Below are 26,652 nucleotides of genomic sequence, written 5' to 3' on the forward strand. Positions count from 1 at the left end.
AAACTATAAACCTATTAGAAGAAAACATAGAGAAAAATATTTTTGACATTAGTCTGGGCAATAATATTTTTGGATGTGACTCCAATAGCACAGGGAATAAAAAAAAATTTTTAAATACACAAGTGGGATTTCATCAAAGAAACCTCATGGCAAAAGAATTGATCAACAGAGTAAAGAGAAAACCTATAGAATAGAGGAAAATATTTACAAACCATATATCTGAAGGGGTTAATATCCCAAATATATAAGGAACTCAATTTAATAGCAAAACCAAATTACTCAATTAAAAAGTGGACAAAGGATTTGAATAGACATTTCTCCAAAAAGAAATACAAATAGCTAACAGGTATATGAAAAGGTGTACAAAATCACTAATAAAAAGAGAAAGACAAATGCAAACCATAATAACCTATCACTTCATAGCTGTTGAATAGCTTCATCAAAAAGACAAAAGATCTAAAAGGGACAAGTTTGACAAGGATACAGAGAAGAGGGGACCCTTGTACACTGTTGGTAGGAATGTAAATTGGTACAGCCACTATGGAAAATAGTATATAGGTTCTTCCAAAAATTAAAACTAAAATTAACATATGATATATACCTCTGGATATAAATCCAAAGGAAATAAATCAATATCTCAAAAAGATATTTGCACCCCCATGCAGCATTAACCACAAAAGCCAAGATATGGAAACGACCTATATGTTCATCAATAGGTGAACACATAAAGAAAATACGGCATGTACACATCCAGTAGATATTATTATTTGTCCCTATAAAAGAAAGATAATCATCATTTACAACAATATATATTAAACCTAGAGGGCATTATGCTAAGTGAAATAAGTCAGACATGCAAAGATAATGCTACATGACCTCACTTGTATTTTTTAATTTAAATCAGAATGGCATATCCTGCTTTGTTGTACCAAATCTTATGAATTTACAACCCAAATATGACACAAGCAGTTTTAAAAACTATTTTCCCCGGTCTCCCCAACCCCAAAGGAGATTAAAAAGTAATAATATAAAATGCTAAGATCAAGTTGCCTTAATATTACAACTAATGACTAATCATTTGTTTTTCACTGGTGGCTCCTGCTCTGCCTTAAAAACAGCTGAGCTTAACTCACTGTCAAACCTGTCGTTAAGTTTTTTCATGTTTTTTTTTGGGGGGGGGGAGAATCTAAAAAATAATATTCATGTGAGCAGAGAGTAGAATGGTATTTTCCAGGAGGCTGAAGGGTAAGACAAATCAGGAGATTTTGGTCAATAAAAATAAATAGTTTTATTTATGCAGGATGAATGATGTTGAGCAGAGTACCATACATTGGGTACCAATCCCAGAGAAGGACTCCAAATGCTCTATTTCACCTTGGTAACAAATTTGCAAAGGAAAACAAAACACAGTCAAGCACTGTGTTCAACAATGATTTACTCACATTGCGAAGAGATAGACCATTATCAGCTCCAACTGTGTGTATTAGTCCTTCATGACTATTCAGCCAATGCAGGGCAATTGTGCTATAACATGAGGACCCCCCAACCCCTCCGTGGAGCCTGAAATACTGAAAGTTAGGTGGGTGCCTGAGGACCATTGATATTCACACTTAAGCACATCAAAAGAACATTCATGTAGCTTGAAACTTGGAAAGATACTCCAGTTAGGGTAATAAGCCCTGCACAGGTAGTATAGGTTATTTCTTGATGAGGAAGTGGTCCCAGCCCATGGCCCCTTCTTATGCAAATGAGTGGGGGGGGCCTAAAGGCTTAAGACTCTCCCAACAAATAAATTCTAGAGATCTAATATACAATATGGTGAGTATAGGTAGTAATACTATAGTGCATACTTGAAATATGCTAAGAGAACTTAAGTATTTTCACTACAAAAAGAAAGATAACTATGAAAGGTGATGGATGTGTTAATTAGATTGATAGTGGTAACCATTTTGAAGTGTATACACATGCTAAAACAATGCCGTGCACTTTAAATATAGACAGGAAAAATAGAATCATTGACAAACAAACAACAGAGGGAATAAGGGCATAAACTCCGACTGGATATATTTTAAAGATGAATTAACAAATTGGAAAATGGAGTAGAAGAACCTCAAACTCACCCCAAACATTGCACAGAAAGGAAAAGAAATTAAAATCAGAAAGAAAATTTAAAAATCAAAGGCTGAGAGGTTTCAACATTTGCCTAATAAGACTTCTATAAGAAGGGGATGGAAGGATTGGTGAAGCAGTTTCAGGGGACCTGCAAAGGAATGACCTAGCTAACAGTCCATACCACAATGTCAACAATAAGATCTAGGAGAAAATAAAAGGGGTAACTATCAACTTGAATTTTATTCATGGTCAAACTGTCATTCATAGATGAGGGCAAAACAAAGGAGGAGAGGAAGGGAACACTTCCAAATTCATTTTATGAGATTAGCAATACAGAAATACCAAAAGCAGACAAGGACAGCACTAGAAAAAAAAATTAGAGGGAAATATTCCTAATGAATGTAGACACAAAAATCCACAACAATATATTACCAAACCAAATTAAATAATACATCAAAATATTATATATTATGATCAGGAGTTCCCATCGTGGCGCAGTGGTTAACGAATCTGACTAGGAACCATGAGGTTTCGGGTTCGGTCCCTGCCCTTGCTCAGTGGGTTAATGATCCGGCATTGCTGTGAGCTGTGGTGTAGGTTGCAGATGCGGTTCGGATCCCGTGTTGCTGTGGCTCTGGCGTAGGCTGGTGGCTACAGCTCCGATTAGACCCCTAGCCTGGGAACCTCCATATGCCGTGGGAGTGGCCCAAAGAAATAGCAAAAAGACAGAAAAAAATATATATATATATACTATATATTATGATCAAATGGGATTATCCCAGTGATGTAAGGATGGTTCAACATCTACAAAACAATCAATGTGATACATCATATTAACAAAATAAAGGAAAAATTTATGACAATCTCAATAGATGTAGAAAAAGCTTTTGACAAAATTCCACATCCCTTATGATAACTCAAGAAAGTGAGTATAAGAGACAATTTATTTATGTTTTTACAAGGATTAGAATTCATGACTACATCACCTTAATTTACATAGTGCACATAATATGAATAATGAAAATATATAATTATTGTTGGATAACTGCCATTACCACATGCTTATTAATAACTTTTGAAGGACCTGTCATTCATATATATACATATATATATAGACATAAATATGTAGATATGCACTTTATTTTCATAATGGTAGAAAGTCCAAGCAAGATAAATAATTGGCATTGCATATTCCAGATAAAAATCTTAATCCATTTGTCTTGGAATAAGACAATGTACTTTTCACAGCAAGCAGGAGATACAAATCAGAATTACTTATAGTTGGTGAAGAGGCTTTTGGAATTTTCTTTCCAGGGCTCAGAAATGTAGGTAATTTTGCTCTAGAGAGAAAATTGTAAACATATTTCAATTTTTTCCTCCTCTCTTCCTAATATTGGTCTTCCTTCCTTTTTTACCTTCTTTCTTTTTCTTTCTTTCCTTGTTACGGCTGTACCTGCAGCATATGGAAGTTCCCAGGCCAGGAGTCAACAGAGCTGCAGCTGCCACCCTATGCCATAGCCACAGCAATGCAGGATCCTTTAACCCTATCTCCACCCTACGTGGCAGTGCACAGCAATGCTGGATCGGATCCTTTAACCCACTGAGCAAGGCCAAGGATCAAACCCACATCTTCATGGATACTAGTCAGGTTCTTAACCTGCTGAGCCACAACTGGAACGCCTAGTCTTTCATTTTGAATGAATTGGTTCTTCCTTTCTTTTTCACATAGGTGCATTAAGAAGCAAGTATTTAGACAAAGTTCTTAATGCTACTCAGCAGGATTTCCTTGTAAATCTATTCTAAGTTGTGTCTGATAACCCCAAGCTTCCAGTCCCTCCCACTCCCTCCCCCTCCCATCAGGCAACCACAAGTCTTTTCTCCATGATTTTCTTTTCTGAGGAGATGTTCATTTGTGCTGGATATTAGATTCCAGTTATAAGTGATATCATATGTTATTTGTCTTTGTCTCTCTGGCGCCTTTCACTCAGTATGAGATTCTCTAGTTCCATCCATGTTGCTGCAAATGGTATTATGTCATTCCTTTTTATGGCTGAGTAGTATTCCATTGTGTATATATTCCACATCTTCTGAAGCCAATCATCTGTTGAGAACTTTGTCTAGATACTCATGTTGCAACAGAACAAAGGGTGGGGAAAAATGTAAATGTAATGTACACATGTAAGGATAACTTGATCCCCTTGCTGTACAATGGGAAAATAAAAAAAAAGAAGCAAGTATTGTTAACTCATTGCAATTTGTGCACATAGTCCTTGTTTCATCTGATCATTCTACTTTATATTCAACTATTTATGAACATCTTCCTCAATAAACTTCAGAAAACTCCCCTTGCAACTTTCTGCCTTAAAAAATTCTGTGGGAGTTCCCATTGTGGTGCAGTGGAAATGAATATGACTAGCATCCATAAGGATGTGGGTTCGATCCCTGGCCTTACTCAGTGTGCAGTGGTGTAGGTCACAGATGCAGCTTGGCCATGGCTGTGGCATAGGCCAGCATCTGTAGCTCTGATTTGACCCCTAGCCTGGGAACTTCGACATGCCTCAGGAATGGCCCTGAAAAGAAAAAAAAAATCTGTGAATTCAAGAATATGTACTAACCTTCTGAAAATTAAGTGGAAATGTTAAAGGGATTTAAATGAAGCCTAAAGTCACATTTATGAAACAGACAAAATAAAAAAGCAAAATTAAGGCAAGGCAACATCTGTCAAATATTTTGCTTTCGTTACCTTTAAAACGATTTTGGAAAAAAATTGTGTAAACTGTTTTACACCCAACTTAAACTAAACCTCAACAAGTTTGCCTTTTAAGGATTTCACTAAATTTTCTTATAGATATTTTAAGATAAAAACTGTCACTGTCCAGCAGTGTACAGGTCACCAGTTAGCAATCTCAAAGGAGCAGGGCATAGAGCACTGGAGATCAGTCCCAGAGGAGAATTCTAAATACTTCTGTGTCGGGAGCCATAGGGCTGCTCCAGTAAAGAAAGCAAAACCACAGTCGGCACCTGCATGAGGCTTGTCTGGTTAGCAGAGCTACAGACAAGCTGAAGAAAGAAGAAGGATTGCGGATGCGTGAGGCTTGTCTGGTTAGCAGAGCTACAGACAAGCTGAAGAAAGAAGAAGGATTGCAGAGCAATCCCTTGAAAGACATCAGTTCCAGGAAAATAAAAATGATATCCCCTAAAAAATATGTTAATCTATTTTTCTGTGTTTATCTTTCCTTTTCTATCTCTATTCACAGCTTTCTTACTGCTAAAGATTTGCCCTGGATACGTAAAACACTTGAACCAAAACAGAATGAAGTTGTTTAAACAATGTAATGGAAAAGGCCTTTGTTTTGGAGTAACAATTTATGGCACCTATTTTGTGAGAGTATACAGGGGAAACTTATGATTTCAGTCCCTTTACTTAAAAAGAAGTTTGGGGCTGGGAAAATGTTGTTTGGCCTATAAATTGCTATTTTCTATAATAGATATATTTTTAACAGTGTCACTTGTAGCTTTCATCCCTTGTGGGGGCATTTGTTAATTTTTGGGTATAATACTCCTTTCTATTGAAATTGGTGGTTTGGAACTTACGTAAATCAGTACAATAGGTTAAATGCTTAGCTTGCTGGCGCCAAATAAATCGTGGTTTTAAGAATGCCATGAGCCCAAAGCTTTCATGCGTTTTGTTAACCACATACACCTTTAGTTAAAGAATGTTAGGTATCATAGTTTATTACTTATTAAAGCTTTGTTCTTAATATAGAATAGAATAGCTACTGTTGTTGACCTTTTAAGAAAAATACAGTGTGAAACTTTAAGTTTGTAATCTTGTAGGAAAATCTGAAGTTGAAAGGAACATGTTTTAACTAACCTTCTTTTTTGTATCTCGGGTGGAGGGAACAAAAGGGCTTTAAATCAAATGTTAATGTTAAATCTTACACGAAATCTGATTGTGAAATGGTATAAAAACTGATGATTTTCATTTAATAAATTGGGTCATCTGCAGCATGCAGCTGAGGAGTTGGCTCCAATTCTTTCCACGCCGTTTGTAGCCCATCCTCTCCTTCGGCACTCCCTGGCTGCTGGGGCTGGACCTCGGCACTTCTGCCCACTGCATTTTGGTATCCGAGTCACCAGGAAGAGCACAAAGCACTGCATGGAGTAATGGAACTTACACAGAGAATAGACAAAGATTATCTTCAGTAGTGTTTGCTGGTCCCTCATGGCCAACAGGTCTCTCCTGGTGGCTGACACAAGAGTAATTTGCTTACATGCACCACTCTTGTGCTGTAATAGAAAGACCCACCCCTCCCCTCAGATGAAAGATACAAACGTAGGGTTGGCCAAGTACTATATAATGCACATGCTTTAAGTAGAGATAAAAAATAAAGTGTTCGTTGAGCCTGAAACAGGGAAGGATATTCCCACACAAGATGGTAAGTCCAATGCAGGCTGTGTGAGCTCTTTAACTCTTGGTAAAGAGGTTTCCCAATGCAAAGGCTAATTCTTCTATGACTAACCAGGGCTGATAAACTGTACTCAAGGATTCCCTTTCCCAATATTCACTGCTTTATTTTATACACAGCGTGATCAATTAAAAAGTACATGAATACACATTTCCTTCCTACTCAAACATTTTACAGAATTTCTTTACCACAATTAACTCATATTTTATTTTTCCCAAATCGAATTCAGCCTCAATTTTATTTTCTTTTTTTGTTTATAAAAGACATATGTGCCATGAAACTGTGTCCTTCTATACATTATTAGAAGTGGAAAATTGGGGGTTAAAATGATGTCACTCAATTCTTTGAATTTCTTTTGAGGTAAAAGTTAAAATTCAAAGAGTGTTTATCAAAGGTAATTTTAGAAGTTCTACCTACTGCCAGTTCAGTTCATTGCAGTTTTGGTAAAGTCAAAGAATTAAAAACCATCAAACCTGCACAAAGATGTATGCTGACACATTATAGTCATTCTCTTTCTCAATGATTTTAGCATTGACTAGAAAGACTTTGACAAGCTTTATAGATTGACTACTACTAGTGCAAATTGTATTTTCACTTAGAGACACCCTGCTTAGTCGAACATACCTGTAAAAAATTGGAAAAATTAAGGTATCAATTTTATGCACTACTACTGAGATACTATTTGTAACAAAATTATTTTTTTAAATATACATTTGGTCCAAACTCTGAATTTTCTAAATATATAAAGTCATCCATAAAGAAACATGTATGAGATAAATTTGTAGTTGGCCTCTCTGACACTTCTTTTAAATTTTGGGGAAGTATAGTTGATTTACAATATTGTACTAGCTTTAGGCTTAGAGCAAAGTGAATCGGTTGTACATATACATATACCTGTTCTTTTTTCCCCATATACATTATTACGGAATATTGAGTAGACCTACCTGTGCTATGCAATAGGTCCCTGTTAGTTACCTCTCCTATATATAGTAGTGTTCATGTGCCAATCCCCTCCTCCAAATTTATCCCTGCCCCCTCAGTTTCCCCTCTGGCAACCCTAAGTTTGATCTGGACATAACTGAGTCTTTATCTGTCCTTTTTTATCAATATCATTTTTTATTAGAATCTACATATAAGTGATATCATATGATATTTGTCTTTATCTGACTTATTTCACTCAGTATGATAATCTCTAGTTGCATCCATGTTGCTGCCAATGGCAGTATTTCATTTTTTATGACTGAGTAATATTTCACTGAATGTATGTACCACTTCTTCTTTATTCAGTCCTCTGTCAATGGACATTCAGGTGGTTTCCCTGTCTTGGCTATTGTAAATAGTGCTACAATGAACACTGCAGTGCATACATCTTTTCTTTGTTTTTATTTTTATTTTTTGTATATAATTTTTTTCATTTATACCTGGTTTACAGTGTCCTTTCAGTTTTCTACTGTACAGCATGACCCAGTTACACATACATGTATACATTTTTTTTTCTCACATCATCATGCTCCATCATAAGTGACTAGACATAGTTCCCAGTGCTACACGGCAGGATCTCACTGCTAATCCATCCCAAAGGCAATAGTCTACATCCATGTACCCCAAGCTCCCAGTCCCTCCCACTCTCTCCCTTTCCCTCTTGGCAACCACAAGTCTATTCTGCAAGTCCATGATTTTCTTTTCTGAGGAAAAGTTCCTTTGTGCCATATATTAGATTCCAGATCTAAGTGATATCATAAGGTATTTGTCTTTCTCTTTCTGAGTTACTTCACTCAGTATGAGAGTCTCTAGTTCCATCCATGTTGCTGCAAATGGCATTATGTTGTTCTTTTTTATGGCTGAGTAGTATTCCATTGTGTATATATACTACATCTTCCTAATCCAATTGTCTGTCAATGGACATTTGGGTTGTTTCCCTGTCTTGGCTATTGTGAATAGTGCTGCAATGACATGCGGGTGCATGTGTCTTTTTTAAGGAAAGTTTTGTCCAGATATATGCCCAAGAGGAGGATTGCTGGGTCATATGGTAGTTCTATGAAAATTTTTCTAAGGTACCTGCATACCGTTCTCCATAGTGTTTGAACCAGCCTACATTCCAATCAACAGTGCAAGAGGGTTCCCTTTTCCCCACACCCCCTCCAGCATTTGTTGTTTGTGGACTTATTAATCATGGCCATTCTGACTGGTGTGAGGTGGTATCTCATGGTAGTTTTCTGGACACCTGCATGCAAATCAATGAAAGTAGAACTCACCCTCACACTATGCACCAAAGTAAACTCAAAAATGGCTGTAAGACTTAAATATAAGGCAAGACACAATCAAACTCCTGGAAGAGAACATAAGCAAAACATTCTTTGATATCAACCTTACAAATGTTTTCTCAGGTCAGTCTCCCAAAGCAACAGAAATAAGAGCAGAAATAAACCAATGGGACCTAATGAAATGGACAAGCTTTTGCACAGCAAAGGAAACAAAAAGACAACTTACAGAATGGGAGAAAATAGTTTCATATTGGATACCTTTTATTTCTTTTGTTTGTCTGATTGCCTTGGCTAGGACTTCCAATACTATGTGGAATAAAAGTGGTAAGAGTGGGCATCCTTGACTTCCAGATTTTAGCAGGATGGCTTTCAGCTTTTCTCTATTGAGTATTATGTTGGCTGGAGGTTTGTCATAAACAGCTTTTACTATGTTAAGGTATATTCCTTCTATACCCACTTTGGTAAGACTTTTTATGATGAATGGATGTTGGACTTTGTCAAATGCTTTTTCTACATCTATTGAGATGATCATGTTGTCTTGGACTTTCCTTTTTAATGTGGTGTATGACATTGATTGATTTGCCTATGTTGAACCATCCTTGTGAATTGGGATGAATCTCACTTGGTCATGGTGTATGATCTTTTTTATATGTTGCTGGATTCAGTTGGCTAAAATTTGGTTGAGAATTTTAGTGTCCATATTCATCAAAGATATTGGCCTATAAATTTTCTTTTTTGGTAGTATCTTTGGTTTTGGTATTAGGGTGATGGTGGCTTCACAAGAATATATTGGGAGTGTTCCTTTTTCTTCATCCTTTTGGAACAGTTTAAGAAGGATGGGTATGAGTTTTTATTTGTATGTTTGGTAGAATTCACCTGAGAAGTCTTTTGCTCCTGGACTTTGGTTTGTAGAGAGTGTTTTTTTATTACATATTCAATTTCGTTTGTAGTGATTGGTCTGTTCAACTGATCTATTTCTTCTTGATTCAGTTTTGGTAGGCTGGAAGTCTAGAAAGTTGTCCATTTCCTCTAGGTTGTCAAATTTGTTGGTATGCAATTGTTCATACTATTCTCTTATAGTTTTTTGTATTACTGCAGTATTCTTTGAAATTTCTCCTTTTTCATTTCTTATTTTGTTATTTGAGTTCTTTCCCCTTCTTGGGGAGTCTAGCCAGAGGTTTCTCAATTTTGTTTAAATTTTCAAAGAACCAGCTCTTGGTTTTATTGACTTTTTCTATTCTTTTTTGAATCTCTATTTGACCGATCTCCTTGCTTCTTTTTTTTTTAAGTGATGATTTTTTTTATTTAATTTTTTTGTTATTTCTCCCAACATACCTTTTTTCCCCACTGTACAACATGGGAAGTTGATGGATTTCCTTGCTTCTTTATGATTTCCTTCCTTCTGCTGACTTTAGGTTTTGTTTGTTCTTCTTTTCTAATTCTTTTCGATGGCAGGTTAAGTTGTTGATTTGAGATTTTTCTTCCTTTTTGAAGGAGGCCTGTATTGCTATGAACTTCCCTCCAAGAACTACTTTCGTGGCATCCCATAGATTTTGAATGGTTGTGTTTTCAGTATCATTTGTCTCGAGGCATTTTTAAATTTCCCTTCTGATTTCCTCATTGATCCACTGGTTGTTTTATCTCAGCATATGGATGTTCCCAGGCTAGGAGGCTAATTGGAGCTACAGCTACTGACCTACACCACAGCCACAGCAGCACCAGATCCGAGCTGCATCTGTGACCTACACCACAGCTCATGGCAATGCTGGATCCTTAACCCACTGAGCAAGGCCAGGAATCAAACCTGCAACCTCATGGTTCCTGGTCAGATTTGTTTTATCTTCGCCACAACAGGAACTCCTGATCCACTGGTTTTTTTAGTAGCATGTTGTTTAGTCTCCATCTAGTCAGTTTTTTCTCATTTCCTCTCCTATGGTTGATTACTACTTTCTTTACTAGTCATGACTAGTAAAGAAACTAGTAATCTTCTCTTGGGGTCAGAAAAGATGCTTGAAATAATTTCAATAATTTTGGAGTTCCTGTTGTGACTCAGCAGAAAAATATCTGACTAATATCCGTGAGGTGGCAGGTTTGATATCTGGTCCTGCTCAGTAGATTAAAGGATCTTGTGTTGCTGTGAGTTGTGGTGTAGGTTGCAGATGCGGCTCAGATCTGGCATTGCTGTGGCTGTGGTGCAGGCCAGCAGCTGTAGCTCTGATTCAACCCCTAGCCTGGGAACTTCCATTAGGCACAAATGCAGCCACAAAAGGAGAAAAAAATTCTACTCTCTTAAATGTTTTGAAGTTAGCTTTATGCCCCATTATGTGGTCAATCCTTGAGAATGTTCCATGTGCACTTGAAAAGAAGGCTTGTTCTGATTTTTTTGTCAGTAATGTCCTAAAAATATCAATTAAGTCTAATTTCTCTACTGTGTCATTTAGGATTTCTGTAGCCTTATTGACTTTCTTCTCGAGGTTCTGTCCATTGATGTGAGTGGTGTGCTAACATCTCCCCACTATTAGTGTAGTCCCATCCATTTCTCCTTTTATGTCTGTTAGTATTTGTTGTATGTTTCTGGGTGCTCCTATATTAGGGGCATATATGCTGACAATTGTAACATCCTCTTCTTGAATGTGTCCATTTTTCATTAAATAGTGTCCTTCTTTATCTGTCTTTATGGCCTTCATTTTAAAGTCTATTTTGCCTGATATGAGTATTGCAACTCTTGCTTTCCTGTCTTGTCCATTGGCATGAAATATCTTTTTCCATCCCATCATATTCCAGTTATATGTGTACTTTGCCCAAAAGTGAGCCTCTTGTAGGCAGCATATGGTAGGATTTTGTTTTTTTATCCAATCTGCCACTCTCTAATTTTGACTGGAACATTCAGTCCCTTGACATTTAAGGTAATTATTGATAGATATGTATTTATTGCCATTTTAAAGCTTGTTTTCCAGTTGATTCAGTTTCTTCTTTGTTGTTTTCTTTCTTTCTTTCTTTCTTTCTTTCTTTCTTTCTTTCTTTCTTTCTTTCTTTCTTTCCTGTGATGATTTCCTTTTATTTTCTGTTTGTGTCCTCTTCCTTTATTTTTGGTGAATGTATTGCTTGGTTTTGATGTGGTTGCCCTGTTTTTCATGTATTTTAACCACATCCTATATCTGCTTGCTTTAGCCTGACAGTCATATAGGCTCAAACATATTCTATTAAAAAAGAGTCTAGATATAATTATTTTCCTTCCCCACATTTTATGGTTTTGATGCCCTTTTTTAAGCTCATCATGTTTATCCTTTATTTATTTATTTATTTTTTGCTTTTTAGGGCCACACTCATGGTATATGGACATTCCCAGGGTAGAGGTTGAATCAGAGTTATACCTGCCAGCCTATGCCACAGCCACAGCAATGCCAGATCCTAGCCTTGTCTGCTACCTAAGTACAGTCCATGGCAACACCAGACCCTCGATCCACTGAGTGAGGCCAGGGATTGAACCTGCATCCTCGTGGATACTAGTCATGTTTGTCTTTACTGATCTAAAACAAGTAATCCCCTGTTTACCCTTTTGCCGTTCCTTGTGTTTATTCTGGCTTTACAATAGTTTTTCCCCCTTCCCATTTTAGATCTGTGTACTGGCTTTTTTAAGTGATTGCTTTGCAATTGTGATTTCCTCCATCCTGTGTCTTCTTACTTCTTTCCTATTGCAGAGGCCTTTCAGGTATTTCTTTTAGAATGGTTTTAGCATTCTGTATTCTTTTAGTTTTTGTTTGTTAGAGAAATTCTTGATTTCTCCTTCTACTTTAAATGATGTTCTTGCTGGGTATTCTAGGCTGCAAATTTTTCCATTTTAGAACTTTAAATATATCTTATCTCTCCCTTTGGATCTATAGTGTTTCTGTGGAGAAATCAGCTTATAGACTTACGGGGGGGTTCCCTTATAATTAACTCTCTGTTTTTCACTTGCTGACTTTAGAATCCTCTCCTTCTCTTTAATTTTTGCCATTTTTATTATAGTATGTCTTGGAGTGGGCCTGTTTGGCTTCAACTTGCTGAGGTGCTCTTTGATCCTCTATCTTGATGTCTGTTCCCATTATATTTGGAAAGTTTTCAGCCATAATTTCTTCAAATGTATTTTCAATCCCTTCTTCTTTGTCTTCTCCTTCTGAATCCTTATTATTTGCAGGTTGGCCTGCTTTATAATATCTCATAGATCTCTTATATTGTTTTTACGTGTTTTCACTTTGATTCCGCCTGCTGTCCTGATTGGGTGATTTACAATACTCCATCTCACAAGTCACTAATTCATTCCTCTGCATTGTTCACTATGTTCTTCATGGGCTTTAACTCAGCTTGTGCCTCTGCAAATGAATTTTCTATTTTTTCTTGGCTCCTCCTCAGGCTTTCTCATTCCTTTCGAAAGTACTGTGCATTACTGTTCCTAGCTGCTCTTAATTCCTTCATATTCACTCGGTCAAGAGTACACTTGGATGCCACTCTTCCACTGTCTTTGAACAAGTGAACCAAGTATTCCCAGTTATCTAAATATGTCACTGATGTTTACATCTTTTTCTAAACAAAATCTAACCCTATGATTGATTGTTCTTTATTCATTTGCATTTTTATTTGCACAATTAACCAAAACAGCAAACAGCAAATCACATTAATATATTTAGAAGAATTATACATGTTAATAAAGTTGAAATACATCTCTCAATACTGAAAACTTTAAGTGAAGAACGCTTCCTCATCACTTTCTAAGGACCTGTCATGTGCAGGTGTGTACATTTGTATTTTAGTATGAAAAAGAATGCCCCAATGAAAGAGGAATGAGTGGCATTGGGCCTACCTCCAAATTCCTGCACTATCTTCTCTTAGAGTTTCACTTCCTAACTTAGTTCCCTTGTACATAGGGATGTGGGGTTGGAAAACCACACTTTGATTGGTAAGATGTCCCTTGGAACCTTATGGTTCCAGTTTTCACAAACATGGGTCAAGATGCATCACAGAGAAAACCATGAAAAGGATCCCAATATTTGTTCTCCTTCCTTTCCAATGTTATGCCTTTATTTGGAATGAGTATCTTATTTCTTTTTTTTTTCACCTGTTCAGGGGAGAGAGCACTGCTAAATGGCAAGTAACTATAATGTACTCAACTGTTATTCTCTCATCTGTTTCTCGTACCATTGAAATTCTCATGTTGAAACTCTTAATGATCATCTGCCTTAACTCACACAGAGACATGTTTTTACATGATTATATGTCTATATCTTACCCTTCCAACTTAGGTTACCTGTCTTCATGTACTATTCAGTTTAAGTGGTTATTGCCTCTTTCATATTGTAGTCATTGCTAATAATCAAGGAGACAGAGACTTTCTGTAACTAGTATTTTTCACCTAGCTATGTGTCACAGTGGAGTATCTTAAGGTTCTGTTATGTCCGTTTTCTCCAACACAGACTCTTTTACATTTAGATCAATCTTCACTTCCATGTAAAACCTCTTCCTATTACATTTCTGTTACTCAATTTGGAATGATGAGTTTACCCTCATAAGAATTTATGGGAGATTTGGAGTTCACGTCATGGAGCAGTGGTTAACGAATCGGACTAGGAGCCATGAGGTTTCGGGTTCGGTCCCTGCCCTTACTCAGTGTGTTAATGATGCGGCATTGCTGTGAGATGTGGTGTAGGCTGCAGATGCGATTCGGATCCCGTGTTGCTGTGTCTCTGGCGTAGGCTGGTGGCTACAGCTCCAATTAGACCCCTATGCTGGGAACCTCCATATGCCGTGGGAGCGGCCCAAAGAAATAGCAAAAAGACAAAAATATATATATATATAGATATAATATATTACGATCAAATGTCTACGAGCTCCACCTCGATAATTTGCATTGGACATATCCCACGTTAATTCTGTCCATTTCTGTTTGCCTGCCTCTGAGCAGATGTGTGTGCGGGTGGCTGTGGTTGTCACCTGAAACTGCAGAGGGTTCATTTTAAATATGAAGTTTTCAATAAATCTGAATTCTCCCTCTAGTTCTCCGTCATGATGTTTACATTTACTTTTTTTTTTTTTTTTTTTTTTTTGCAGAAAAGCTTCAGAAAGTAAACGGTAAGATTGCCGATAACCCATTGCTCTTGAGCCCCTCCGAAGAGACTGCTTCAGCCTTTCATCTTGTCTGCCGTTTCATCTATTTCGCTTCTGTCGGCACGCCTTTCTCTTGCACGTCCTGTCTACGGGCTCCACCTCAATGTTTTGCGTTGGACTTGTCCCACGTTCCTTCTGTCCATTTCTGTTTGCCTACCTCCTCTGCTCTGCCATTCCTGCTCTTTGCAATGCATGCCATGCCCTCCCGGTAAGGACTGGCTTTGCTTCGGTCTTTCAGGCACTTGCCACAGGTTCATGAAGAAGTTGGTGAGATGCAAAGCATTACGCTGAGAGGGAGATGGTTTCTCTTCCACATGTATTACTAGAAAACATCCAACACACGGGCTCTGTCGGGACTTCCAAGTCAGAGGGGCCCTTCCTACACAAGTGATAGCTCTTCAAAGACGTAAGGGATGGGAGATGGCCCCAAAATGGCTCAGTTAACGCCCTCTGCCCACTGCCCTTTCAAAGCCTAAGTAGCATATGCTATCATCCATCAGTCCAGAGTGTGCCAGGGCACCCCTCTTCCACTGGCCTTACCCCTGGGAACCAAGTATTCCCAGGTATAAACATGTCACTTCAGTTTGCCTGATGTTCGAAACAAAAGCCAGGCCTACCGGTTGTGTCCTTTTGGGTGTCTCAGAGTTCTGAAATGTCAGTTCCCTCCGACGTAGGCTTTTGAAAATTTAGAGCAATCTTCAGTTCCACGTAACACATCTTTTCGGTTCCTTTTGTGTGACTCGCTTTTAGAATGCTTCGTTTTCCTCCCCAGAAGTTATGTGAGATGACATTACTAGCCTCTTTTGTTTTGTAAGGGCCACACCCACCGGCACAGGGACATTCCCAGGCTAGGGGCTGAATGGGAGCTGTAGCCGCCGGCCTACACCACAGAAGCAGCAAGGCCGGGTACCAGCCACCCCTGGGAACCACACACCACAGCCCATGGCCACGCCAGAGCCTTAACCTCCTGAGCAAGGGCCAGGATGGAACCTGTGTCCTCCTGGATACTCGTCCGATTCACTTCCACTGAGCCATGACGGGAACTCCCAGGAAAGCCTCGAGTCACATCAAAGAAAAGAGAGCGAACAAGAGCATGGCTTTCTGGCACCTTGCTCATTCAATCGTGCCCTTCGTTTCCCTCCACCAACGCATTTTCGAAAACTGCATTTCCCCAAAATGCATGAGCCCGTCTCAACATCGATTTGATTCCATTTCTCTGTGCTTTGAATAGGAAAATGATCTGTCGCTGAGAACATCCTTATGACCATGTCAGTTGACAGGAATGGAAAGCGTAGGATTAGAGCCTTGTCGCCCAGGTCTTTGCCTTTCCGCAGGAGACGACACCTTCAGAGGCAATTTGGAAAGCCCTCTTGACAACTACATTAAGTTTAGCATCGCTTTGTGACATGCAAAGCATTAGACACCATCACACTTGCAAAAGCCAGTACCCAGACATACGTCATCCACTTGCTCAGGCACTGTGGCATCTTCCGAAAAGACTTTTTCAGGAGTGACGCTTGTGTTTCACATGAACTACGAAACAGTGCTTTCCCTGGAAGACAACTTGTCTAATATGGCATCGTCAGAAGTGTCTGCCACACTGAGAGATTTAACTTCGATCCACGGCCAAGATAGCAATTTCTATCATTTTTTGTTTGTTTTTTTTGTGTTTTTGTTTTTTTATGGTCGCACCCATGGCATGTGGAAGTTCCAGGGCCAGTTGCTGAATCTGAGCCACAGCTGCAACCAAGAATACTGCTGGGGCAATGCCACATCCTTGAACTCACTGTGTCCAGCCAGAGCACGAACCCGCACCTCCACTGCAACACGAGCCACTGAAGTGAGGTTCCTAACCCACTGTACCACAGTGGGAACTCCTGAAATAACATGACATCATTTTCTTAGATACGTCTTCTGAGTCAGAAACTCCATGCCTGGCAACTGTCATCTTCTTGTTACTATCTGTTGTGGTTTCCTTAACATTTGAATGACTATTTGTAAATTTCCTTTTCAGGAGAACTTCAGGCAACTTGTTTCTGACTTTTCCTTCTTCTTTACTTTCTTTTTTTTTTTTCTGTTTTGGAGGGGTGGATATATTTCCTAGAAATATTTTATCTCTCTTGTCTCTCCTTCCTTTGATATTGCTTCAAGTCACTGTCTTCCAGGCACTTACCACCCTCTCATTACGAGGTTTGTTAAATGAAGAGAACCAGGCTTGAAGAATGCTCTTTCCTCCATTCCACAGAAAGCTTCCTTTTACCTGGGTCCTCCACCACCACAACTAGATGCAGTGCCCGCTGTGTTGTATTTGACATTGTCCCAGTTGTTACTGGAATGGTTCCGATTCCAACCCTGGTTACAGGGATGAGTTTTTTCCTTTGATTGCTCACACTCTGTCAACAGCCGATGCCCTGCATAAGTTATCTTAAGACAGGCCAGTTCACATCTGCCGATCACACTCTCAAGAGATCCAGTGTATAGAAATATTGTTGCCTGACTTGTCCTGGTTATTTTCAGTTTACAACCACAGTTCTTACTCTTCGTTCATTTTTATGTTACCTATTTCTTTATTATCTCACCAAGTTAACTGCCCTCTGGCATCTTTGGGTGCACTTTTTCCCCTCAAGAAATCACACTGGTAATACATAGCTAAAGTCCAAAGTTGTGTTCTGAGATGATGCCACACCTCTCCGTAATACCCTAACACAAGAAATATTTTCAATTTCATAAGCCTGTATGTGACAAAGTATTCTGAAAATGGTGGTGGTGCTTTCAATGGCATGGAGTTTAGAGATCTGCCTCTTGAACTCAGGAGTGGACGTGACTTGAAAATGCTCCAGAAACACTCACTCGGACATGTAGCGCTCTGGTCACGCCTTCTTCATAAAGTTCGGAAAACCTGTTTCATACGAGCACGTTCAGATATTTTCTCTCAGAAGGGAGGATGCACAGTAAGCATGGGGTAAGAAACAGTCTCTCCCGGGGTAACGTTCTCTCTCCTGGATTCAGTACCCATGTGCTTTGGTTCAGAAAATCTGCACTTATGCATGAGGTAAAACACACACTCAAATTCAGTAACATCGCCATTTAATCAGTAGCAGTCTGTTTGTGAAAAGAGGCACCCGGAAACCTGAACGTGGATCCCACACACCAACAGGGTCTTGGTATAACCTCACACAGGGTTTGTGGCAACTTGACACAAGGTAGCACCCGTGACCACCAGCGTGAGAACTGACTTCCACTTGCACAGCCAGCCCATGGCCATGCTAAAATGCACAGCAGAACAACAGGACCCTAAATATGGTCAAAGTGATCAAGACTGCTTTTGCGAACTCAACCCCAGAACGAATCATTCTTGTTTTCTTCAGCTCATCGAAATTAACTCCATTTCCCCTCTGTTCCTTTACTGTAGACGATCTCTGGACACTGCTGTCCTCTGAGCCGATGTGTGTATAGGTGGCTCTGGGGATGGCTATGGTTGTCACTTGAAACTGCATAGGGTTCATTTTAATTTTTTTTTAATTTTTTTTCCCACTGTACAGCAAGGGGGTCAGGTTATCCTTACATGTATACATTGCAATTACAGTTTTTCCCCCAGCCTTTCTTCTGTTGCAACATGAGTATCTAGACATAGTTCTCAATGCTATTCAACAGGATCTCCTTGTAAATCTATTCTAAGTTGTGTCTGATAAGCCCAAGCTCCCGATCCCTCCCACTCCCTCCCTCTCCCATCAGGCAAGTACAAGTCTCTTCTCCAAGTCCATGTTTTTCTCTTCTGAGGAGATGTTCATTTGTGCTGGATATTAGATTCCAGTTATAAGTGATAGCATATGGTATTTGTCTTTGTCTTTCTGGCTCATTTCACTCAGGATGAGATTCTCTAGCTCCATCCATGTTGCTGCAAATGGCATTATGTCATTCTTTTTTATGGCTGAGTAGTATTCCATTGTGTATATATATCACATCTTCCGAATCCAATACTCTGTCAATGGACATTTAGGTTGTTTCCATGTCCTGGCTATTGTGAATAGTGCTACTATGAACATGCGGGTGCATGAGTCTCTTTTAAGTAGAGCTTTGTCCGGATAGATGCCCAAGAGTGGGATTGCAGGGTCATATGGAAGTTCTATGTATAGATTTCTAAGGTATCTCCAAACTGTTCTCCATAGTGGCTGTACCAGTTTCCATTCCCACCAGCAGTGCAGGAGGGTTCCCTTTTCTCCACAGCCCCTCCAGCACCTGTTATTTGTGGACTTCTTAATGATGGCCATTCTGACTGGTGTGAGGTGGTATCGCATGGTAGTTTTGCTTTGCATTTCTCTTATAATCAGCGATGTTGAGCATTTTTTCATGTGTTTGTTGGCCATCTGTATATCTTCTTTGGAGAAATGTCTCTTCAGGTCTTTTGCCCATTTTTCCATTGATTGATTGGTTTTTTTGCTGTTGAGTTGTATAAGTTGCTTATATATTCTAGAGATTAAGCCATTGTCAGTTGCATCATTTGAAACTATTTTCTCCCATTCTGTAAGTTGTCTTTTTGTTTTCTTTTGGGTTTCCTTTGCTGTGCAAAAGCTTTTCAGTTTGATGAGGTCCCATGGGTTTATTTTTGCTCTAATTTCTATTGCTTTGGGAGACTGACCTGAGAAAATATTCATGAGGTTGATGTCAGAGAGTGTTTTGCCTATGTTTTCTTCTGGGAGTTTGATGGTGTCCTGTCATATATTGAAGTCTTTCAGCCATTTGGAGTTTATTTCTGTGCATGGTGTGAGGGTGTGTTCTAGTTTCATTGCTTTGCATGCAGCTGTCCAGGTTTCCCAGCAATGCTTGCTGAATAGACTTTCTCTTTCCCATTTTATATTCTTGCCTCCCTTGTCAAAGATTAATTGACCATAGGTGTCAGGGTTTATTTCCGGATTCTCTATTCTGTTCCATTGTTCTGTCTGTCTGTTTTGGTACGAGTACCACACTGTTTTGATGACTGTGGCTTTGTAGTATTTCTTGAAGTCTGGGAGAGTTATGCCTCCTGCTTGGTTTTTGTTTCTCCGGATTGCTTTGGCCATTCTGGGTCTTTTGTTGTTCCATATAAATGTTTGGATTGTTTGTTCTAGTTCTGTGAACAATGTCATGGGTAATTTGATAGGGATTGCACTGAATCTGTAGATTGCTTTGGGTAGGATGGCCATTTTCACAATATTGATTTTTCCAATCCAGGAACATGGAATATCTTTCCATTTCTTTACATCTTCTTTGATTTCTTTGATTAAAGTTTTATAGTTCTCAGCATATAGGTCCTTTACCGCCTTGGTCAGGTGTATTCTGAGGTATTTGATTTTGTGTGGTACAATTTTAAAAGGTATCGTATTTTTGTATTCCTTTTCTAATGTTTCATTGCTGGTATACAGAAATGCAACTGACTTCTGAATGTTAATCTTATATCCTGCTACTTTGCTGAATTTATTAATCAGTTCAAGGAGTTTTGGGGTTGAGTCCTTCGGGTTTTCTATGTCTAGTATCATGTCATCTGCATACAGTGACAGTTTGATCTCTTCTCTTCCTATATGGATGCCTTTTATTTCTTTTGTTTGTCTAATTGCTGTGGCTAGGACTTCCAAAACGATGTTGAAGAGCAGTGGTGAGAGTGGGCATCCCTGTCTTGTTCCAGATTTGAGGGAGAAGGCTTTCAGTTTTTCCCCATTGAGGATTATATTTGCTGTGGGTTTATCATAAATGGCTTTGATTATGTTCAGGAATGTTCCCTCTATACCCACTTTGGCGAGGGTCTTGATCATGAATGGATGTTGAACTTTGTCAAATGCTTTTTCTGCGTCTATTGAAATGATCATATGATTTTTGACATTTTTTGGGGTTAATGTGGTGTATGATGCTGATTGATTTGCATATGTTGAACCATCCTTGTGAACCTGGGATGAACCCAACCTGGTCATGGTGTATAATTTTTTTGGTATGTTGTTGGATTCGGTTGGCTAAGATTTTGTTGAGAATTTTTGCATCTATATTCATCAATGATATTGGCCGATAGTTTTCTTTTTTGGTGGTATCTCTGCCTGGCTTTGGAATGAGGGTGATGGTGGCCTCATAGAATGTCTTTGGGAGTATTCCTGCTTCTTCAACCTTTTGAAAGAGTTTAAGGTGGATGGGCACCAATTCCTCTTTATATGTTTGATCAAATTCACCTGTGAAGCCATCTGGTCCTGGACTTTTATTTGTAGGGAGTGATTTTATGACCTCTTCAATTTCATTTCTAGTGATTGGTCTGTTCAGTTGGTCTGTTTCTGCTTGATTCAGTTTTGGCAGGCTGTAAGATTCTAGAGAATTGTCCATTTCTTCCAGATTGTCAAACTTGTTGCCATATAATTGTTCATAGTATTCTCTTATGGTTTTTTGTATTTCTGCTGTATCCGTTGTGATTTCTCCTTTTTCATTTATAATTTTGGTGATTTGGGTTCTTTCTCTCCTCTTTTTAGTGAGGCTGGCCAGGGGTTTGTCAATTTTGTTCACCTTTTCAAAGAACCAGCTCTTGGTTTTATTAATTTTCTCTATTGTTTTTGAGTCTCTATTTTATTGATTTCTTCTTTGATCTTTATAATTTCCTTCCTTCTGCTGACTTTAGGACTTTTTTGTTCTTCTTTTTCTAATTCGTTTAGGTGGAGGGTTAAGTTGTCAATTTGGAATCTTTCTTCTTTTTTGAGAAAAGCCTGTATTGCTATAATTTTCCCTCTGAGCACTGCTTTCACAGCATCCCATAGATTTTGAGAGGTTGTGTCTTCATTATCATTTGTTTCAAGGTAGTTTGTAATTTCCTTCTTGATTTCCTCATTGACCCATTGGTTTTGTAGTAGCATGTTATTTAGTCTCCATGTAGTAGGTTTTTTCTCTTTGCTTTTCCCATGGTTGATTTCTAATTTCATGGCATTGTGGTCAGAGAAGATACTTGAGATAATTTCTACGCTCCTAAATTTATTGAGATTTGCTTTGTGTCCCAATATGTGGTCGATTCTTGAGAATGTTCCATGAGCATTTGAGAAGAATGTGTATTCTGCTTTTTTTGGATGTAGTGTCCTGAAGATATCAATTAAGTCTAACTTTTCTATTGTTTCCTTTAGGATCTCTGTTGCTTTATTGGTTTTCTGTCTAGAGGATCTGTCCATTGATGTGAGGGGGGTATTTAGGTCTCCTACTATGATTGTATTCTCATCAATATCTCCCTTTATGTCTGTTAATATTTGTTGTATGTATCTGGGTGCTCCTATATTTGGGGCATATATGTTGATGATAGTAACATCCTCTCCTTGGATGGATCCCTTAATCATTAAATAGTGTCCTTCTTTGTCTTTCTTTATGTCTTTTGTTTTAAAGTCTATTTTGTCTGATATGAGCGTTGTGACTCCTGCTTTTCTGTCATGTCTATTGGCGTGAAATATTTTTCCCCACCCTTTCACTTTCAATCTATATGTATCATTTGTCCTAAGGTGAGTTTCTTGTAGGCAGCATATTGAAGGATTTTGCCTTTTTATCCACTCAGCCACTCTGTGTCTTTTGATTGGGGCATTCAGTCCATTGACATTTAAGGTGATAATTGATAGATGACTATTTATTGCCATTTGAACCTCGTGTTCCAGTTGATTCTATGGTTCTCCATTTCATTCTTCCTTTCTTTTTTCTTTTTTTCTTTTCTTTTTTTTTTTTTTTTGGTTGGATGGTCTCCTGTTATTATCTGCTTGAGTGAATTTTTTTTTTCATTTTTTGCAAATGCAATATTTGGTTTTGGCTTGTGGTTGCCCTGTTTTTTAAGTATGCTAACCCCTTCCCATAAATGTGTGTTTTAGCCTGATGGTCCTGTAAGTTCAAACACTTCATTACTATATTAAAATTAAGAAGAGAGACATACATAAACACAAAAAGGGTTACTTACCTCCTAACATCCCTTGCTCACATTTTATGGTTTTGATGACTCTTTTTTATTTTTTCTTTTTAATTTTATTTTGTTTGAAGCATGTTCATGATTAAATCTGTATGCTGGCTGATTTGAGTGACAGCTCTCTGATTACAGTTTCCTCAGTCCTAGTTCTTCCTCTTCTTCTTTTTTTTTTTTTCATTTCTTTTTTCTTCCCTTTCCTTCCTTTCTTTTTGGTTTAGAGAAGCCCTTTCAATATTTCCTTTAACCTGCGTTTTGTGTTGCTGTATTCTTTAAGTTTTTGTTTGTTGGGAAAAATTTTGATTTCCCCTTCTATTTTAAATGATATTCTTGCTGGATAGAGTATTCTAGGTTGCATATTTTTTCCTTTTAGCACTTTAAATATCTCTTGCCATTCCCTCCTGGCCTGTAGTGTTTCTGTAGAGAAATCAGCTGATATTCTTATGGGGGTTCCCTTGTAGGTAACATTCTGGTTTTCTCTTGCTGCCTTTAGGAGCCTCTCTTTATCACTAACTTTTGCCATTTTTATTATGATGTGTCTTGGTGTGGGTCTGTTTGGGTTCAGTTTTTTTGGGGCCCTCTGTGCTTCTTGTATCTTGAATCCAGTATCCTTTAGATTTGGGAAGTTTCCAGCGATAATTTCTTCAAATATATTTTCCATTCCCTTATCTTTTTCTACTCCTTCTGGAATTCCTATTATGCATAGATTGGCCCGTTTTATATTATCCCATAGGTCTCTTATATTGCTTTCCAGTTTTTTGATTCGGTTTTCTGTCTGTTGACCAGATTGAGTGATTTCCATTATTCTATCTTCCATATCATTGATTCGTTCTTCTGCATTATTCATTCTGGTTTTTACTGCCCCTAGTTCAGTTTGCATCTCTGCAAATGAATGTTCTAGTTTTTCTTGGCTCCTCCTTATATTTTCTAGTTCCTTTCTGAGGGTATCTGCATTACTGTTCATATCTTCTCTTAATTCCTTCATTATTTTCACTATTTCTCTTTTGAACTCCAGGTCTGTCTGACTGCAGAGATCTGTTTCATTGTTGACTGTTTTAGGTGAGTTCTCCTGTTGGTTTGACTGGGGGTGGCTTCTCTGCTTCTTCATCTTGCTTGTTGTTTTCTTTCTCCTGAGGGAGTTGTACTCTCCGTGATCGGGCAGTGTTTGCCTTGTCACTGCCGTGGAATATTTCCTGAGGGCTGGCATTGTTGGTCAATCTTTTTTGAGGCAGTGTGGCTTTTCTGGAGTGTTGATGGGGCTGACAGTGTTTCTTTGAAGCAAAGGAGGACTTCCTGAGGGCAGACAGGACTGGGAGGTCCACACCACGATGGTAGCAGATTTCACTTGGCCATGCAGAGCTTGCTCTGGTGTTTTTAGGCTGTGGGGTTCTTGCAGGGGGTTGGCGGTGTTGGGCAGCTGTTCCTCAGGAGTGCAGCACCCCCTGAGGGCTGGAGCAGCTATCTGGGTCACTGAGAATGTAAGAGGCTCTTCCCTAGGGCAGCCCAACTCAGAAGGATGGCCTGAGAATGTAGGCGGATCTTTTCACAGTCTGGCCGAGCTTGTTGCAGCTTTTCTGGGCTGCAGGGGCTCTTCCAGGGGGCTGGTGGTGCTAAGCAGCTATTCCGTGGGAGTGGGGCACCACCTGGAGGCTTGGGCAGGTAGCAGGGCCACTGAAAACCCAAGAGGCTCCTACCCAGGGCAGCCTGACTCCGAAAAACCGTCTGAGATCTTTTCCCGACTCAGCCAGGCTTGTTGCAGCTTTTCTGGGCTGCAGGTGGTCCTGCCTGGAGCTGGCAGTCCTATGCAGCTGGTCCACTAGAGCATCCCCTGGGGGCTTGGGTGAGTAGCATGGCCGTTGGAAACCTAAGAGGCTCCTCCCCAGGGCAACCTGACTCAGAAAAACCGTCAGAGAATTAGGCCGATCTATTCACAGCCTGGCTAAGCTTGTTCTAGCTTTTCTGGGCTGCAGGCCTTTTCTCGGGGGCTGGTGGTGTTTGGTGCTGCTCTGCGGAAGTGTAGCCCCTCCAAAGGGCAAGCAGGCCTGTGCAGGGACAGCCCCTGAGTGGTAGGCTTCAAGCAATTGTTGAGGCCAGCCCTCCTGGATGGCAGGCAGCCCCAGGTCTGGTGAGAGCGTAGGGCGTGGTGGGGGTGGGGGGAGGGGATGCACTGGGAAGCACAGCTTTCAGCTAGCTAGCAGGCCTGTAAGCTTGCTGTGGCGTGGGTGGTATTCTATGGGGACCCACCTCTTCTTCTCTCCCCTCTCCAGCATGGGCGTAGACCAGGCTCTTCTCCCAGGTTCCCTCTGATGCGGCTTTCCACTTCCCCGCCCCTAGAGTATTGCTCCCTTCCTCTGCAACAGCTTTGTTTTCTAGTCTTCCAGGCAGTCTCTGCCCCATCAAATGGTTTCTAGACCTCCCAAGCAGTTTCCGATCTGCCCCGCCCCCCTAGCCCGGGGACTAATCTCTGGAGCCGAGGTCTCAGTGCCCAGCCCCCACCCAGGCATCCCCCAGCCCCCTCTAGGGGACTAACCTTCGGAGGCGAGGTCTCGGTGCCCAGCCGCCCCCCCAGGCATCCCCTGGCCCCGTCTCGGGGACTAAACTTCAGAGGCGTGTTCTTGGTGCCCAGCCCCCACCCAGGCGTCCCCTGGCCCTTTCCCAGGGACTAACCTCTGGAGCCGAGGATTTGGTGCCCAGCCCCCACCCAGGTGTCTCAATTTTTGGTGACTGTGCCCCTAGTTCAGATGGTCCATTGGGTTCTTGATCGGCTGTTCCATACACCAACTTACTGCTACACTCTTCTCTGCATCTGGAGATTCCTCCGGTTCGTTTGATCTTTAGCCCGGTAGGTGACTTTCCAGGGTGCGGGATCCCTTTCTCCTCCGCAGTTCCCTTTCGGGAGTGCCCATCCCGCTTGGATTCACCTTTTCTCACTCTACTCCTTTCTCCCATTCTGCCCAATAATGTCACGAACTTCTTGCCATTATTGGAGTTTAGGTTCCTCTGCCAGTGATTGGTTGCTGTTCTGTGCGAGTCATTTATTCTGTAGATGTGCTTTTTTTGTTGTGTTTGTGGGAGAGGGCGAGCGTGTCCCCCTACTCCTACGCCATCTTGTCCTCTCTCAGAGTGTTCATTTTAAATAGGAAGCTTTCAATAAATCTGAATTCTGCCTCTAGTTCTCCCTCATGATATTTACATTTACCTTTTTTTTTTTTTCAGGAAAACTTCAGAAAATAAATGGTAATATTTCTGATATCCCATTGCTCTTGAGCCCCTCTGAAGAGACTGGTTCAACCTTTCATCTTGTCTGCCGCTTCATCTGTTTCGCTTCTGTCGGCATGCCTTTCTCTTGCACGTTCTGTCTACGGGCTCCACCTCAGTGTTTTGGGTGGGACATGTCCCACGTTCCTTCTGTCCATTTCTGTTTGCCTACCTCCTCTGCTCTGCCATTCCTGCTCTTTGCAATGCATGCCATGCCCTCCCCATAAGGACTGGCTTTGCTTCGGTCTTTCAGGCACTTGCCACAGTTTCATGAAGAAGTTGGTGAGATGCAAAGCATTACGCTGAGAGGGAGATGGTTTCTCTTCCACGTGTGTTTCTCGAAAACATCCAAACACAGGGGCTCTGTCGGGACTTCCAAGTCAGAGGTGCCCTTCCTACACAAGTGATAGCTCTTCAAAGACTTAAGGGATGGGAGATGGCCCCAAAATGGCTCAGTTAACGCCCTCTGCCC

At 39.9% G+C, this 26,652-nt stretch overlaps 1 protein-coding gene across 8 annotated transcripts in view; it reads left to right on the top strand.

Annotated features, from left to right (window-relative positions):
* LOC100517524 (butyrophilin subfamily 1 member A1-like) overlaps positions 1–26,652 on the top strand; it is an 81,685-nt gene that overhangs the window by 30,097 nt on the left and 24,936 nt on the right. For 3 of the 8 annotated variants that reach the window (XR_002341232.1, XM_013989509.2, XM_003353726.4), the window contains 2 exons: positions 14,930–14,950; positions 26,139–26,159. The exons of 1 other annotated variant lie outside the window; for it this stretch is intronic. Coding sequence is in view for 3 of the 7 variants with exons in the window: in XM_013989509.2 (XP_013844963.1) it covers positions 14,930–14,950; positions 26,139–26,159 (42 nt within the window). In the remaining 4 variants the exon portion in view is untranslated. Of the gene's footprint in view, positions 1–13,948; positions 14,420–14,929; positions 14,951–26,138; positions 26,160–26,652 lie in introns of those variants that run through there. 4 more of the 8 variants (XR_002341236.1, XR_002341234.1, XR_002341229.1 and 1 more) reach the window with 4 other exon arrangements.

The sequence above is a fragment of the Sus scrofa genome, unplaced genomic scaffold (genome assembly GCF_000003025.6).
Source record: "Sus scrofa isolate TJ Tabasco breed Duroc unplaced genomic scaffold, Sscrofa11.1 Contig340, whole genome shotgun sequence".
NCBI classification, from domain to species: Eukaryota; Metazoa; Chordata; class Mammalia; order Artiodactyla; family Suidae; genus Sus; species Sus scrofa.